Source organism: Quercus robur, chromosome 2, assembly GCF_932294415.1.
Source record: "Quercus robur chromosome 2, dhQueRobu3.1, whole genome shotgun sequence".
Classification (NCBI taxonomy): Eukaryota; Viridiplantae; Streptophyta; class Magnoliopsida; order Fagales; family Fagaceae; genus Quercus; species Quercus robur.
In genome coordinates, this window is record NC_065535.1 from 63,793,056 (window position 1) to 63,808,253 (window position 15,198).

Below are 15,198 nucleotides of genomic sequence, written 5' to 3' on the forward strand. Positions count from 1 at the left end.
CGGTCTCCAAATCAAATTCGTCCAAATCCAGAGGGAGGAGAACGAGTACGCCGACCGCCTAGCAAAGGCCGCCTCAGCAGAATACATGCTCATCCCCGACCAGGTACTATCCTTCGTTCAAACTTCTTCACTCATAGATGAAGTAACGAGTGTGCAGGAGATAGGTAACGAGAACAACTGGACCACGCCATTAGTCTCCTACCTAAGGCATGGCATGCTACCGGACGGGAAGGATGCCGCTAGAAAATTGAAGGTCCAAGCATCGCGCTTTGTTCTAATAAAAGAAGTCCTATACAAAAGAGGTTTCTCCCGCCCGTACCTAAGGTGTTTGGGACCTGAGGAGACAGACTACGTCGTGAGAAAGGTCCATGAGGGGATCTGCGGGAACCACTCGGGGGCACGATCGTTGGTAAACAAGCTGATTCGAGCGGGATACTATTGGCCTACTATGCAGAAGGACGCACAGACTTATGTCAAAGCTTGCGACAAATGCCACAGATTTGGTAACATCATCAGATAGCCTTCGGAGGAACTCACCCCTATGACAGCCCCGTGGCCGTTCGCTCAATGGGGATTAGATATCATGGGTCCCTTCCCAACAGCAATCAGGCAGCTAAAGTTCCTAGTAGTTGGCATCGACTACTTCACCAAATGGGTGGAAGCAGAAGCCCTAGCCACTATTACAGAGAAGAACATCCGAAGTTTCGTCTGGAAGAACATCATTTGTAGGTATAGGATACCCAAGATGCTTGTCTCTAACAACAGAAAGTAGTTCGACAACAACACATTTAAGGATTTCTGCTTGGAGCTAAGGATCAAGAACCACTACTCGTCACCTGCTCATCCACAAGCCAATGGATAGGTTGAAGTTACGAATCGATCCTTGCTCAAAATCATCAAGACTCAGCTCGAGGGGATAAAGGGCATATGGCCATAGGAACTACCAAGTGTTTTATGGGCATATCGGACAACAATAAGGACACCTACAAGGGAGACGCCATTTCGACTAGCATACGGGAGCGAGATAGTCATCCCAGCAAAGGTAGGGCTCACAAGCTACTAGGTGGACAACTATGACAGAAGTAAGAACGATGAAGCCCTTCGCTTGCAACTAGACCTGGTGGACGAAGTGTGGGCAACAGCAGAGCAAAGGTTGGCACGATATCAGAACCTTATGGCAAAGAACTACAACTCCAAAGTCAGGCACAGAGACTTCCAGGTCGGAGACCTAGTCTTAAGGAAGGTAATAGGCGCAGCCAAGGATCCTGCCCAAGGAAAGCTCGGCCCCAACTGGGAGGGACCCTACAGAGTCGCATCATGGCAAAGAAAAGGAACCTACCATCTGGAGACGTTAGACGGGCAATAACTGCAACATCCATGGAACGCTAAGCATCTACGAAAGTACTGCCAGTAAAAATGACGACGTGGAAAGCAACATCCGACGAATCCTCATTTTATTCACATTTTGCTAGTTTTGAGTTAATTATTGCAACATTCTCCGATTTCCTAGTTTTAACTACATAGACAGTTTATTTTTGCTACAATACTCTAAGCATTATTTTTAAGCTTCTTTTTCCCTTTAAATAACTACTTTTGGTTTAATAATAAGAGGAATATTCAGATATGACTGATGTGTTTTCTACGAAATTTTATTAAGTCCATAAAGTGGACAGTCCATCCAAGAAGGAAGTAAATTTTATTAAGTCCATAAAGTGGACGGTCCATCCAAGAAGGATGGAAACTTGTCCATAAAGTGGATGGTCCAATAAGGACGGAAATTTTATAAAGTCCATAAAGTGGACGGTTCATCTAAGAATGATGGAAACTTTATTTAGTCCATAAAGTGGAAGGGTCATCCCTGGAGGATGGAAATTTTAGTCCATAGAATGGACGGATGAAAGTTTTATTATCCACAAGGTGGACGAATCACCCACCCATGAAATGGACGGATCCAATATTGCTAGTCCATTAGTGGACAAGTTATCCCTAGAGGATGGAAATTATAGTTCATAAAATGGACGGTTGAAAGTTTTATTATCCAAAGATGGATGGATCCAACATAAAGACAGATCAATATTGCTAGTCCATTAGTGGACGGGTTCTGATTAGAATTCAGAGTACCGAACAGGACAGGTTAGATGTCGGACAGATCCAACTTAAGGACAGGTCCAATTCAATAAATATTCACAGCCCATAAGTGGACGAACTCATCCTAAAATGAATGATAAGAACCAAAGTCCATATAATGGATGGATCCAACTTATGGTTTAATCAAAAGCTTCTAAGTCCACAAATGGACAGACTTGTCTTATCATGTGAATACATCCATATAAGATTAGGTAATAATAATAGCCCGTCATAGAGGACAGATCTAAATTAGCTTAATTAATTGTAATCATTGTGCGGACGGGCTCATCCTAAAGGACGGATCCCCAGTGAAGACAGTTATAAAAAGTTGTTATAACAGGCTCGACAAAATATTAAAATTAACAATTCACATTTCACCAGAAGATGGATACGTCTAAAAAGTTGGTCTTTAAATCATTAGCTACATATCCAAAGTATTGTTTTTACATGCCACAAAGTGACGGATAAAAATTAAAAGATTGTTCCCACAAAGTGACGGACGTCACCATCAACAAGTTGGGCTTGGTTCTTGAGAGGAACTGACTCCCCGTCGCCAGGGGCTGCATTGTCAGCAAATAAGTCCTCCGTGCTCTCAAAGGTGATGGGTTGACCAGTAGCTTGGAGTTGTGTGTCTATGCTAAGTTGAGAAAAATCAACGTTGGGATAAGCCTTCTTTGCCTGACAGATAGCATCGTCAAAACCGTTCGCATAAGAGGTCCCAAGCTCCTCTAGGAGGCCGTCGGAGTCGCGATATTCACGGATCGCTGCCTCTTTTAACTGACGGAGTTGGTCCTTGGCATCCTTGATTTCTTTCTCTTTATCTTCCAAGACCTTCCTCAACGTTTCAACCTGCTGATCAAGTTCCTTCCTGACCTTCTCCGAGAGGGAGAGTTTCTTCTCCATACCAACTCTCCAAGTCTTAAGACTGTTCAATTCCTCCTCCGTCTCATTGGCCTTTGCCCTAACGCGGTCCAGCATCGTCTCGTGATTCAAACACTGTCCCATCAACCCGTTCATCATCACCATAGCCTGAAAATAAAGGTTATTAGTGACAGAGATAAGTGAATGAAAAAATAGGAAGTGGACAGCATAACATACCTGGGAAATACTAAACAACTCCGTCTCCCCCATGGCCTCAATAGCATGATTGCCTAAGTCCTCATAGTCATTGGACGACATGATGGACGAAAGCTTCTCAAGAGCGTATTTGGAGTCCTCTCGGAGGAGGACGGGTGGCTTTTCTTGGGTTGTGGACGGGCCCTTCATTAAACCCTTCCCTACTCCATGCTTTGCAGGAGTAACCGTCTTCCTGCCCTCAGCCTCTAAACCCACGACGGGCTTTAAAACAGTTTTGGGTTTCTTAGGTAGGCGACCTTGTTTCTCTGGGAGCTTTCTTTTTGAAGACAGATTGGACGAGCCCGTCTCCTTAGGTTGACCTTCAACCTCTTTCTTTTTGGTGCATGTTGCATGATGACGGCTCTTCTTTTAGCAGCATCCATTTCTGCAAAATAGAGGACGGACGTTGAAATTTGAGTAAGTATAACAAAAACTCAAAGTGATGAACTTACGTGCTTTAACTTGGGCTTCGTATCAAAGGGCGGCTCTGGTTGGCTCTAGTCCATCACAGTACCAATGCAGTGTGTTGAGATTGACCAACTTAGCCCACGTCCTCTCTTCGAGCTTGGTTTTGTTAAAAAACTTCCCCAAAAAACTGAATTGCTCAGGTGAGACTGGAGGATGGTCTCAGGCTGCATAGAAAGACGAATCGTTATGCATTAAAGAAAAGTTGAAACATAAACAAGTATTTGCTAACAGAGGCATACCCGACGGTGGCATTATGCCCCATGTTTTGTCAACGGGCATGAATTCGGTGTCACCAGGGTGACACATCCATTCGTCACCCTCAAAAAAGAAATAACGACTCTTCCAATCTTTGTTGTAGTTAGGATTCTCACAAATGAGCCTTAGTAACGGGCCCCTGGGCGTGAAGTTGTACATGCCCTTGGATTGGGTAATCTCGGTAGGACGGTAACAGTGGAAAAATTCTTCCACCATCAACCTCCATGCCCTATCCGACATAGCACCATATAGGACCTCTACACTGAGGAAGACCCTCCAAGCATTTGGGAAGATCTGGTTGACGGACAATCCAAGATATTAGGGGAGACGATGGTGGAGGGTGCTTGATGGAAACCTGAGCCCTGCCTTCAGCATTTGCTTATAAATCCCTAGGTCTTCAAGACCCTCGTAGTAACACTTCTCTGATTTATAGGGTAGACGCATGGATATATTGTCGGGTATTTGATATTTATCCCTAAGTGTTTTGAAGTGTGTTTCTTTGATTTTGGAAATAAAATCGTTGATTGTCCATAAGGGGAGAAGGATGAACTCCTTAAGCCCATCAGGTCCTATGACGGATTGGATTGGGGGGTTAGCATCCATTAAATCGTCACTAGAGTCACCGTTTAATTCCTCAATCCCTGGATCCTCGTATATTGAAGAGGAAGCTGACGGACTCCTTTCCTCACTAGGACTGTCAAGGTCTTTGTGACCTGACGGGTACACTTCATCGTAGCTGACTCCATTGCGGACAAACGATTGGTTACTTGATGCACTAGACATAACCTACACGTGACGGTAAATCCTAAGACTGACAGTACTATAATGGTTGACGGTTGTGTAAAGGTCTAAAGAAGTAAAAATGCATGAAAATTTGAAGTAAAAGGAAGAGGATGCTTACCAGGACGGAGTCAAACAATGAGGAGGTAATAGTGACGAATGCAACAGTTGAACGGTACAGGCTTCTGACAAGGGCGACAGGTGCGCTCTGATCTTGAATTTCAGAAGAAAGTAAAGTAATGAACAAAAGAAGTCTCAGTTTATATAGGGAGAACGGCGCGGAAGACGAAGGGGCGCTTCGATCCCTGTGAGCAACCATTCAGTAAACGCCATGCGTCCATCATTAATTATCCTAGGCCAGCTTGTCCAAGCGACATTTGTCAAAAGTTCAAATTAAACCGTCACCCTGCGTGTCCGTCCACTCACGGGGTGAGGGGGAAACTGAAGAGGATGAATAGTGAGGTGACGGATCAGAGCCTATAGTTAACAGGTCCATTTGGATGGGCTTAACAGATCAGGATGAATAGGTCGGAAGTGGACGGATCTAGTATGAACGGATCATGGTTGACAGACCAGAGGGCCACGTGGCACTAACTTGGTCATTTTGTGGTCTCCAAGGAATCTTAAATGGAAACGACTTGCGTCTCACAATTAACCCTAACCCATAGAATCCCAACATGAATAGAATTCTAATGCGAAGAAGATTCTGGAAAATACGCCCATTAATGAGGATCTTCCCTATATGGAAAGACTTGTTGCGCAAACATAGGAGTTTGATTCTACACTACTATAAAAACCCAAAGACTCTCAGAAAACAGGTACGCTTAATTGACCCGCTTTGGCACTCTAAAGTTGTGTGTTGTTTCGAGCGTGCGAGGACTGTGTAGCTCACTGGTGATTTTTCGGCATCATCAGGGGTGGTATCAATGAGGCACAACAGTTCCACAAACTTTGAGTGGCAATTAAGGGTGAAGGAGAAAGGTAGGGCATCGATGAGGCATGAAAAATATGGGTTGACATTGTTGACAACAATTGCAAATTTGGGGGGTAGTGGTGGCAAAATGGAGGAGGGAAGATGCCTTTGATTGGTTGGATCATAAAATTGGTTGTTTGGCAACAAAATTTGATGTCTGATCAATTTGATTTTGGTCTAGTATGTACATTGAAAACTGCAATCGTCCAAAGGAAGTTGTCAAAACCATTAGAACTTTGTCGGTCTAGGTCAAGCTAGTTGGTGGAATATATGGATACCCCTACTAGTGCAACAATTGTAACTTTAAGTTTGCTTGGTTTAAGATCTAAAAATTATAAAAGACATAGTTTTCCTCCAAATCAGTTTGAAATAAAGTTCCTACAACTTACTATGTGGCACCTCAAAATATTATTTACATGTATTTTTATACATTACCTACTTAATAATTAATCATGTGACTTATATAAATGATTTAATAAATTATGTGATTTAATATGTGGTCAGCTGCTTCATCCTTGCTACCAACAGATGCACTATTCTTTCAAATGAGTACTATTATGTATTAAAATAGGACAAATAGCACTAGGGGTGTCCACCTGCCCAACCCAGCTTGTTCGGCCCAAAAACTTGCCAACTCGACACCGGTGATGGTTGGCGGCGAGTCTCCACCCCCAAAACCCAAGACTGGCAGGTACGTTGGCGGGTCTGAGCATGGAAAACCAATTTTCAACCAACCCGACCGTCTACACACTGGAAACTAGCCATTCTTTGCCGATTGGAGAGGTTGGCTAGTCTTTTTTTGTTCGATTTGTCGAAATAAAAAATGGCGGAATTCGGCAAAAACCAATTGATTTTTGCAAAATCCGACAATGTTCACACAGTCCAAAATTGACCGAAAACAGACCGAAAATCGAAGACATCCGACCACCCGAACCGCCTCCTTCTATTGGTCGTGACGGGTCCAGGTATGGGAGACCCAACTAATTGGGTCAATTCTGGGTTGGGCACAAATCCGACCCAGACCAACCCGTGGACAACCCTAAACAACGCATTTGAAAAAACATATGCATGATCATAAAATAAAATAAAATAAATGCATACATGTTCAAACTAACATAAAGATCAAATAGTATAACAATTATCTTACCATCAGAATTTATAATGCCACCATCAAGCAGCCTTGGGATGCTGAATTGCAAGGCAAGCGAAGCTGCTGTCCCAGGCCAGAAGAAAGCTCTTTTAATTCCCATCTTAATGCCAACTTCAATGGCCCACCCCATACCTGCAGCATTGGCTACTATACAACTGATCTTGTCATCACCATTTGAAGCATTAATATAGTTTATGAGCTCCTCAAGCTTCTCAGGCATGGTGCGTAACATAGCTTCACATAACTTGCCCAACTCATTTCGGTCATCCTCAGGACCTAATCCATCTGGGATAGACACCAAACTAATGTTTGAATCCATGAGACTGTCCAACGCACCCACAACACGGTTGTGGTTGAAGTCTGTGTTTACAAATGTGATTTTGAACCCATGCTTCACTATTTTTCGTGACAAAAGCATCAAGGGGTTCACATGGCCTTGTGCTGGAAATGGTATGACTAGAATATGTGCCATGGCCATCTCTCTCTCTCTCTCTCTCTCTCTGCTAGTATTGCGTTTGTGTCCGAGTCCCCGAGAAGATAGACGATTGATAGTACATGGACACTAAAATTTTTTTTTGTAAAAGCAAAGTCAAACTTGATCTTTGGGGCCTGCACCAAGTGCAAATATTTTTAAGACCACATTCTTCTTACAATTTGGAGACGTGTTCGTATAGTATCAATTCAATGTACTGTGCATTAAACCATGCCTATCTTCTCACAATTATTTGCTACAACTTGCATGTTACTCGTACTAAGTGACAAAAAACTCGTACATAAACCTTTTACACAACAAGTCTACAATAATCTATGAATGAATTCCCTTTGACTGTCATTGTCCGTTCATTGCTGGAAAATGGGACCAATTATTTGCTACAACTTGCATGTTACTCGTACTAAGTGACAAAAAACTCGTACATAAACCTTTTACACAAGTCTACAATAATCTATGAATGAATTCCCTTTGATTGTCCTTGTCCGTTCATTGCTGGAAAATGGGACCCAAGCTTAGTCGATCAATCAGAACAGCACTACTGCATTAGTGGTTTCACGTGGGCTGCTGAAAACGGCAGGACAAGACAGCTATGCTGTACCATCTCTCCCCCTTTTTTGTTTTTTGTTTTTTTTTTTGGTGGGATGGGAACAAAACATGGGCGGCTTTACATTAAGGTCAGGGGTTCATTTGAACCCTGATGAACCCCTGACCTGGCCGAAACAAAATTTTTATATATAAAATTTTTAATTTTTTTTTTTTTCATTTTGACCCCTAAAATAAAAATTTGAACACCCTAATCCTAAATTTTGTTTGAACCCAATTGAAATAAGCTTGAAGCTTGAATATGATCATCTTAATTTTAATTTCACAATATTTTTACAATAATATGAGGCAAATTGCAATTGCTTTTTATCTGGACCCACAACAAACAATATTTTTTTTTTATCTACCTTTAACAATTGGCCACCTAGATTTTGTTGTGGAATTTTTTTTGAAAGTATCGTGTCAGTTCCAAAAATTTTGCTTATTCATTAATATATATATATATATATATATATGAATATTCTTTCCATAATTCTGGCTTACCTTGCAGTTGACAACGAAGTGAAATTGTTTTTCCTTGCACTTTTCTTCTTTATTAATAAAAAAAATTACATCACTATTACAACCAACACATCTGTACAAATTTATATCTATATCTGTAAGTTTTTCCTCATTCTCTCTATCTCACTTTCTCCCTTCTATTTTTTTCTTACTTTTTCTTTTTATCTCCAACTATCTCCAATTCAAAGAGAGTAACTATGTCTATGTGTATGTTTAAGAAGTCATCCACTACAAACGCAAAATTTTATATCAATTACTATTTTATTTTCTTAGTTTCACATTTACTCCTAGTCCTACTCCTAAGTATGTTACTAGTCTTCTCCTTCTTTATCATATATTTTTATATAATTGATATTACATATAAATATAATAAGTTATTATATATATATATATATATATATTTTTTTTTTTATGTGAAACTCATTACTTTAAATTAAGCTAAAACCAAAGACAGTACATCTTGGGACACCAGCTTCTCAATACAGCCTGGTGTTTCCTCAACCCAAGCATTTTGGTCTGACACACCTTTAGCAAACTGGGCTAACGTGTGTGCAGCCTTATTCCCTGACCGACCCACATGGCTAAATTTCACCTCTCTAAATCTATAAAGCTAGGACAAGGACCCAGTAATAACATTAACAATAGACGAGGGAGCCTCTGTGCGTCGCAGCATGGCGTTCACCACAGTGAGGGAGTCGCTTTCAAATAGGCAGTCTCGGATTCCCATGTCCCATGCAAAACTGACTGCTTCCTCCATTTCTTTGGCCTCTACCTCCATAGCACCCAACAGAGCCTTTATCCTCTTGCTAAGTGCTGCCACCACCTCCCCGTGATGGTCCCTTATCACCACCCTGATCCCGGTTTCCTTTTACTAAGAAAAAACTGCACCGTCCATGTTGGCTTTGTACCACGGAGGCTTGGGAGGTTGCCTCGTTGCTTCCACAGGATCTTTGAATGGCCGTGTAGAATGGTTAGCCATCACAAAGTTCTCCAAGAGTTCTTTTGTCCACCGAACGAGAACAGATGCTGGTTTTCTGCTCTTCCCGTGGCGCACCTCATTCCGGTTCGTCCAAATGCCCCATGCCGTCAGACCCACGTCCTCCTCCGGCCACTGCTTCACGTTTCGGGCATACCACAATAAGTCCAGGAATTCCGGGCATTTGTCCATCACCTTATCTGTATCCAAGCTTACTTCCTTCCACACTTCCTTCGCATGGTGACAGTGCCAGAGTGCATGACCTGTTGTTTCTTCAAAGCTTCCACATACCTCACAGGTATTATCTGCCGTTATCCTTCACCGAAAGAGGTTATCCTTTGTGGGTAGGATATTCCAGCATGCACGCCACGTGAAGTTTCGAATCTTATTAGGGACATTCAATCGCCAAATAAACTTCCAAAACTCCTTCATGCGTGTTGAGTTTGAGCTCTCCTTAGCGTCGTTGCCAGCTCTCTCATCAAGTGCCAATCTATAGGCTAACTTCACTGTGAACTTCCCTGAAGAAGTCAGCGCCCAGATAAGGCTATCGTCAGGCAGAGTCGGGCTCAGTGCAATGGAGAGAGTCGATTCAATATCCTTGGCCATGAGGGTTCGTTGTAGGGCTTCCAAGTTCCATTCTCCTTTCTGGTAGTCGATTAACGAAGCCACTAAAGCTTCATCACCACCACTCGGGCATGGTGTGACAGCTTTATAATAAGTTATTATTAACTTGACAAAAATGTATGATTAGTAATTTAATTATATTAATTTATGCATTCAATAGTTGTTGTCTTACCTATTTTATAACAGTTTTAGACTATTGTATAATATAGTTATATTGTATACTAAATTGTATTTAGAATATTATTTTAAATTATTGTATATAATATGGAATTTTATCTATACAAAAAAATATTAATCATTTAATTTTTTACTCAATCCTCATGACAAATGACGAATTCCTAACTTTGCCATTGCTAACCCCCCCTAAAAAAAATCCTGGAGCCACCACTCAACAAAAAGAAAAATAGAAGGGAAGATAAAAGAAAAATGGGTCCAGGAAATTAAAAAGACTGTAAATAGAATTAGTTATTTTTTCATAAAAACTTTTCTAAAACGATTTATGAACGTATGCCTAAAACCTAAGAAAAATAAGGGAGAAATAAAATATTTGTTAACTTGAAAGTTATTTCACAAAAAAAAAAGTCCAAACTTTTTGAGGATATATAAGAATAATTTTAGAATAGAAAAAATTGTGAGCCCAGCCCCCACAAAAACTTTTTCCCTCACATTCTCATTTCTTAGGGCATTCACAGTAAAAATGTTAAAATTGCTAAAAAGCTATTTTAACACCCCAAATCATAAAAACATGCCTACAAAAAAAATTCTATAGCTAAAATATTTAGCTATATTTTTTGCTTTCTGCTACAGTAAACTGTTATCAATAACTCACTGTAGCTTGAAAGTAAACATTAAAATCAATTTTTTATTCCCAACGTCTGTTTTGTCAACACTTCTATCTTCTCTCTCCTCTCTCACTTCACTGTTCTTTGTTCTCTCTTCTCTCTCACTCCCGTGACTTGCGATTGTTCTTCGTGGTTTCATGGTTGTGCTCCAGTGGTTCATGGGTCTAATTTCGTGGTTGTGCTCTGGCGAGTCGTGGGTCTAATTTCGTGGTTGTGCTCCGACTGGTCGCTGGGATTCGTGGGTTTTTGTTGGCTGTGATATGGGTTTGAACTTTGTGGTGGTTAGATTCGTGGGTGAGGACGTGCTCGATGGTGTCGTTGTCAATTTTGTCGTGGGTCGTGGGTGACTGTGCTTCGATGGTTCCGATCAATTCATGGGTTCGACTAGTTCATGGTTCGTGGCATAGTTGTCAATATCGTATGATATGCGATACATATCGTACGATACGCGATACGTATTGTACGATACATATCGTATCATGTGAAAAAAGTTCTGTATCGTATCGACGTATCTTAAGTGCTCATGAATCGTACGATACAGTGTGCATATCATATGAATCGTATCGTATCGTAAAATTGTACGTATCGTACGATACATAGACAAATACTTTAAAATGAGATTTTTTGTTAAACTTTGTACTTTTATTTGAATCTAACAAGTTGTTAAACTTGTTTTTAGCAAAAACTTATTAGTTTACTTAATTTAGCCTACTAAAATAACATATTCATAAGTTTTTTCCCCCTCTCTCCTATAATTGGACTACATAGTACACACTTACCTTTCACTTTAATATTTAAAAAAAAAAAATTAAAATTTTTTTATTTTTTATTTTTATTGTTATTGTTATAAGTCCAAGAATCTAGAATGCCAAAAAAAATTTATAAAAAAATTATTAAAATAAAAAGAACAAGAAGAGATAGTAAATGTTAATGACGAATAACAATGGAGAAAATTTTAATGAAGAAATAAATTTGCAAAATTATAAACATGATGATAGTGTTGACTTAGATGGGGTTGATTAGGCAATTTGATGAATATGATGAAAATAAATTATTATTTTTGGTTCATTTTTAATATATTATCACTTTTAAATTTAAGTAATTTGAATGTGTATGTTATAAACACATGCTATTTTGATTTGTTTAGTTAGCTTGTTAAATATTATTACATAAATGATGAATAAATTAGTCGCTAGTTGAATACATTCAAAATTTATAATGAGTATACCCTTTATATATGTATATTTATAATTTTTTATAAATTTTATTAAGTGTTTGTGTATCTTACGATACACGATACGATTTACGTTTTGACAACTATGGTTCGTGGGTTTTTTTTGGCTGTGGGTCGTGGTTGATTTGGTTCATGGGTTTTTTTTTTTTTGGTTGTGGGTTGTGGCTGATTTGGCTGTGGTTCATGGTTCATGAGATTTTTTTGTTTGGCTATGGTTGGTGGTTGCAGATAGAGAAGTGGTGGAAGAGGAAGGTTGTTGGGTTGTGGTTGCTATGGTTTGTGGTTGTGGCTAGTGGGGCAACAGTGGAGGTGATGGAGGTGGTTGTTGTTGTTGTCCTATGATGGATTTTGTGGTGGCTATTTATTATTATTTTAATAAATTATTTATATTATTTTAAATGGTTAAAAATATAAAACATTTGTGGTAGGGTGTATTATAAAGTGAATTGTTAAAATAGATAAAGTAGTATTTTGAATGGCTAAAAGCTAAATTTTATACATGCCTTACTGTGAATGGTCTTAGTAGTTTTCATTTTAACCAAACAAAAAAAATATTTCATTTCTCTTCCCTTCTTTTCTCTTATATGCAAACAAACATAGCCTGAAAGATAGACAACCATACGAGTTTCGACGCTAGAATGTCTTGTCTATAGCTCTATGCGATTGAGACGAAAGTATTATACCCTTAAGAGAGTACATAATAATAATGTTTTATATATATAGGGTCCGATTAATGTGTGTCCTTAGGGCATACATTAAGTCATCTATTTTTTTAAACATTTTCTCGGAAATTGAAAAAATTGTCAATACTTTTTCAATTCCTGAGAAATTTTTTTTCAAAAATGGTTAATTAATGTGTGCCATTAGGACACACATTAGCAAAATCTATACTGCTCTTGATTAATAAAAGTTACAGATTTCTTCTTAAAAAATAATAATAATAATAATCTACTCATTTTCTCTCTCCCTCATTAGCAAAATCCATGCTGCTCTTGATTAATAAAAGTTACAGATTTCTTCTTAAAAAATAATAATAATAATAATCTACTCATTTTCTCTCTCCCTCATTAATTATACTCACAAATACCCTAATTTTTAGTGGGTGAGAGAAAATAAACAATAAATTTTGCATGACCATGCGTATCACTCCACTCTACTTCCACATTGTCTCTTTATCTGTAACTCTTTTTCTCTCAACTGTTTATTTCTTGGTTTTGTGCTCGCCGAAAATTTGACTCAAGAATTTGAGAGAGCTAAATTCTTTAACTTGATTAAAAGAATAAATATCAGAGAGCTAAGTAAGAGCAAACCCCATTCAATTTTTCATTTTCAATTATTAAATTGTTAAAATCTTTATTAAGAAAGAAAAAAAATGAATGAAAGAATGATAAGAATCAAATCAGCTGTCCTCCAAGCAAGCAAAGTGATTGACTTTCAAGTTCATCTCTTTGATATTAAGTATCCAGGTCAAAGTCCATTTACTCTGCCTCTTCAATGCAAAGTGGTTGACTTTCATGTTCATCTGTTTGTTATTAAGTATCCAGGTCAAAGTCCATTTACTCTGCCTCTTCAATCTTGCTCCTCGTTGGAGACCTCCTCAATGGAGGTTGGAGAGTGAAATTTATCTTTAAAAAAAAATCAAAATTTTTAATACACTTTCTTTCTCTACCCAAATTTCTTCTCCTCTGGTCTTACTTCTACTTCTTACCCTTTATGTTTTCTATTTCTCCAATCCATATCTATAATCTTAACTGTGTCAAACCGTGTTTAGGTAGCTCTCCGTGTTGTAATGTGATTTGTAAAGTGAGGATGATTATTTATGTTGAAAACTTTTAATTTAGCTACTTAACATCTCTATATACTTCTATGCTAGTTTGTTACACTATAAATAATGTAAGAGGTTAAGGGAATTATTATTAGGAAGGGAGAAAAGGTATAGTGACGTGATTATAGTAATATGCCTTGGTGAGCTATGCTACTTTCGTGCCATGTTCATCATACATCAGAAGTATCAGATGTAAGATGTTATTATTATTTTTTTTTTCAATGTCATTCTGTAGTGTTATCTGGGTGTTCGAATGGATCCATGAAATGACAGAAAAATTGATTTTTCTTTTCTAATCAGGTCTGTTCAGGATTGTTATTAGGGTGCGGCTTGTGTCCAGTGATAACTTTCACTGGCTACAAGCCATTCCCTTGTTATTATCCTCCTCACACAGAATTGGAGGATAATTTTGATTTTGTCCCCTAAGGTTTTAAAATTTTGATATACTCCCCTAACATTAGACACCATTTGTAAAGAAACTCTTTTATCTGTGTTTGCTATTAATGTATCTGTTAAGTGTCACCTAAACCTATCACGCGTACTAGTTGGCCCAATAAATTCATGTCATATCAATTTCATTATACCATGTAATTAAATAATCTTAAAAAAAATTTAAACAAATTAAAATAAATATCTAAAATTTAATATTTTCTAAAATTTAGAGAATTTTATTTGTCTAAGTACTTGAGATACATTCCAAGAGTGAAAAGGGTGAATGAAGCTTTTGATTGATCACATTTAACACATCGCCATCCAGCATGACAATAGTCACTCCTACCTCGAGTGCTTTAGTTACCACCATAAAAGTTGCCTTTGCTTCTACAGAAATTGGATCTTCCCCTTTAATTAATTCAGTTCATACATGCTTAACTTCTCTCTTGTGGCCTTTGCACACAGCCACTAACCATGTAAAATGATCTAGAGCAACCACATCAAGTTGATGACAAAATCAGTTCTCTTATAATCTGCATGGGTTCAATTTGACTTGGGTTTTCAATTGACTGTTCCTTTTTCATCCACAACATATCACTACATGCTGCTAAATAAAGAGTGCTGTAGCTTCCCTCTTCCTCATGAGGGATACCAGGTAGTCTTTGATGGGCAAGAATCAAATTTATCGAGTCACAAATTGATGACAAAATTAGTTCATGGAACCTGATAGACCTAGTTGAATTTACTGTACTATCTCGTGAGGGAATATTTTACAAAGAGATGCTTTGAAGTTTCATCT

General features: G+C 38.6%; 1 protein-coding gene across 1 annotated transcript in view; it reads right to left on the reverse strand.

Moving 5' to 3' along the window:
• LOC126714445 (UDP-glycosyltransferase 83A1-like) overlaps positions 1 to 7,534 on the reverse strand; it is a 28,708-nt gene extending 21,174 nt beyond the window's left edge. The window contains exon 1 of the mRNA XM_050414598.1: positions 6,867 to 7,534. Coding sequence (XP_050270555.1) covers positions 6,867 to 7,347 — 481 coding nt within the window. The 5' untranslated portion in view covers positions 7,348 to 7,534. The remainder of the gene's footprint in view (positions 1 to 6,866) is intronic.
• Positions 7,535 to 15,198: the final 7,664 nt, after the last annotated feature.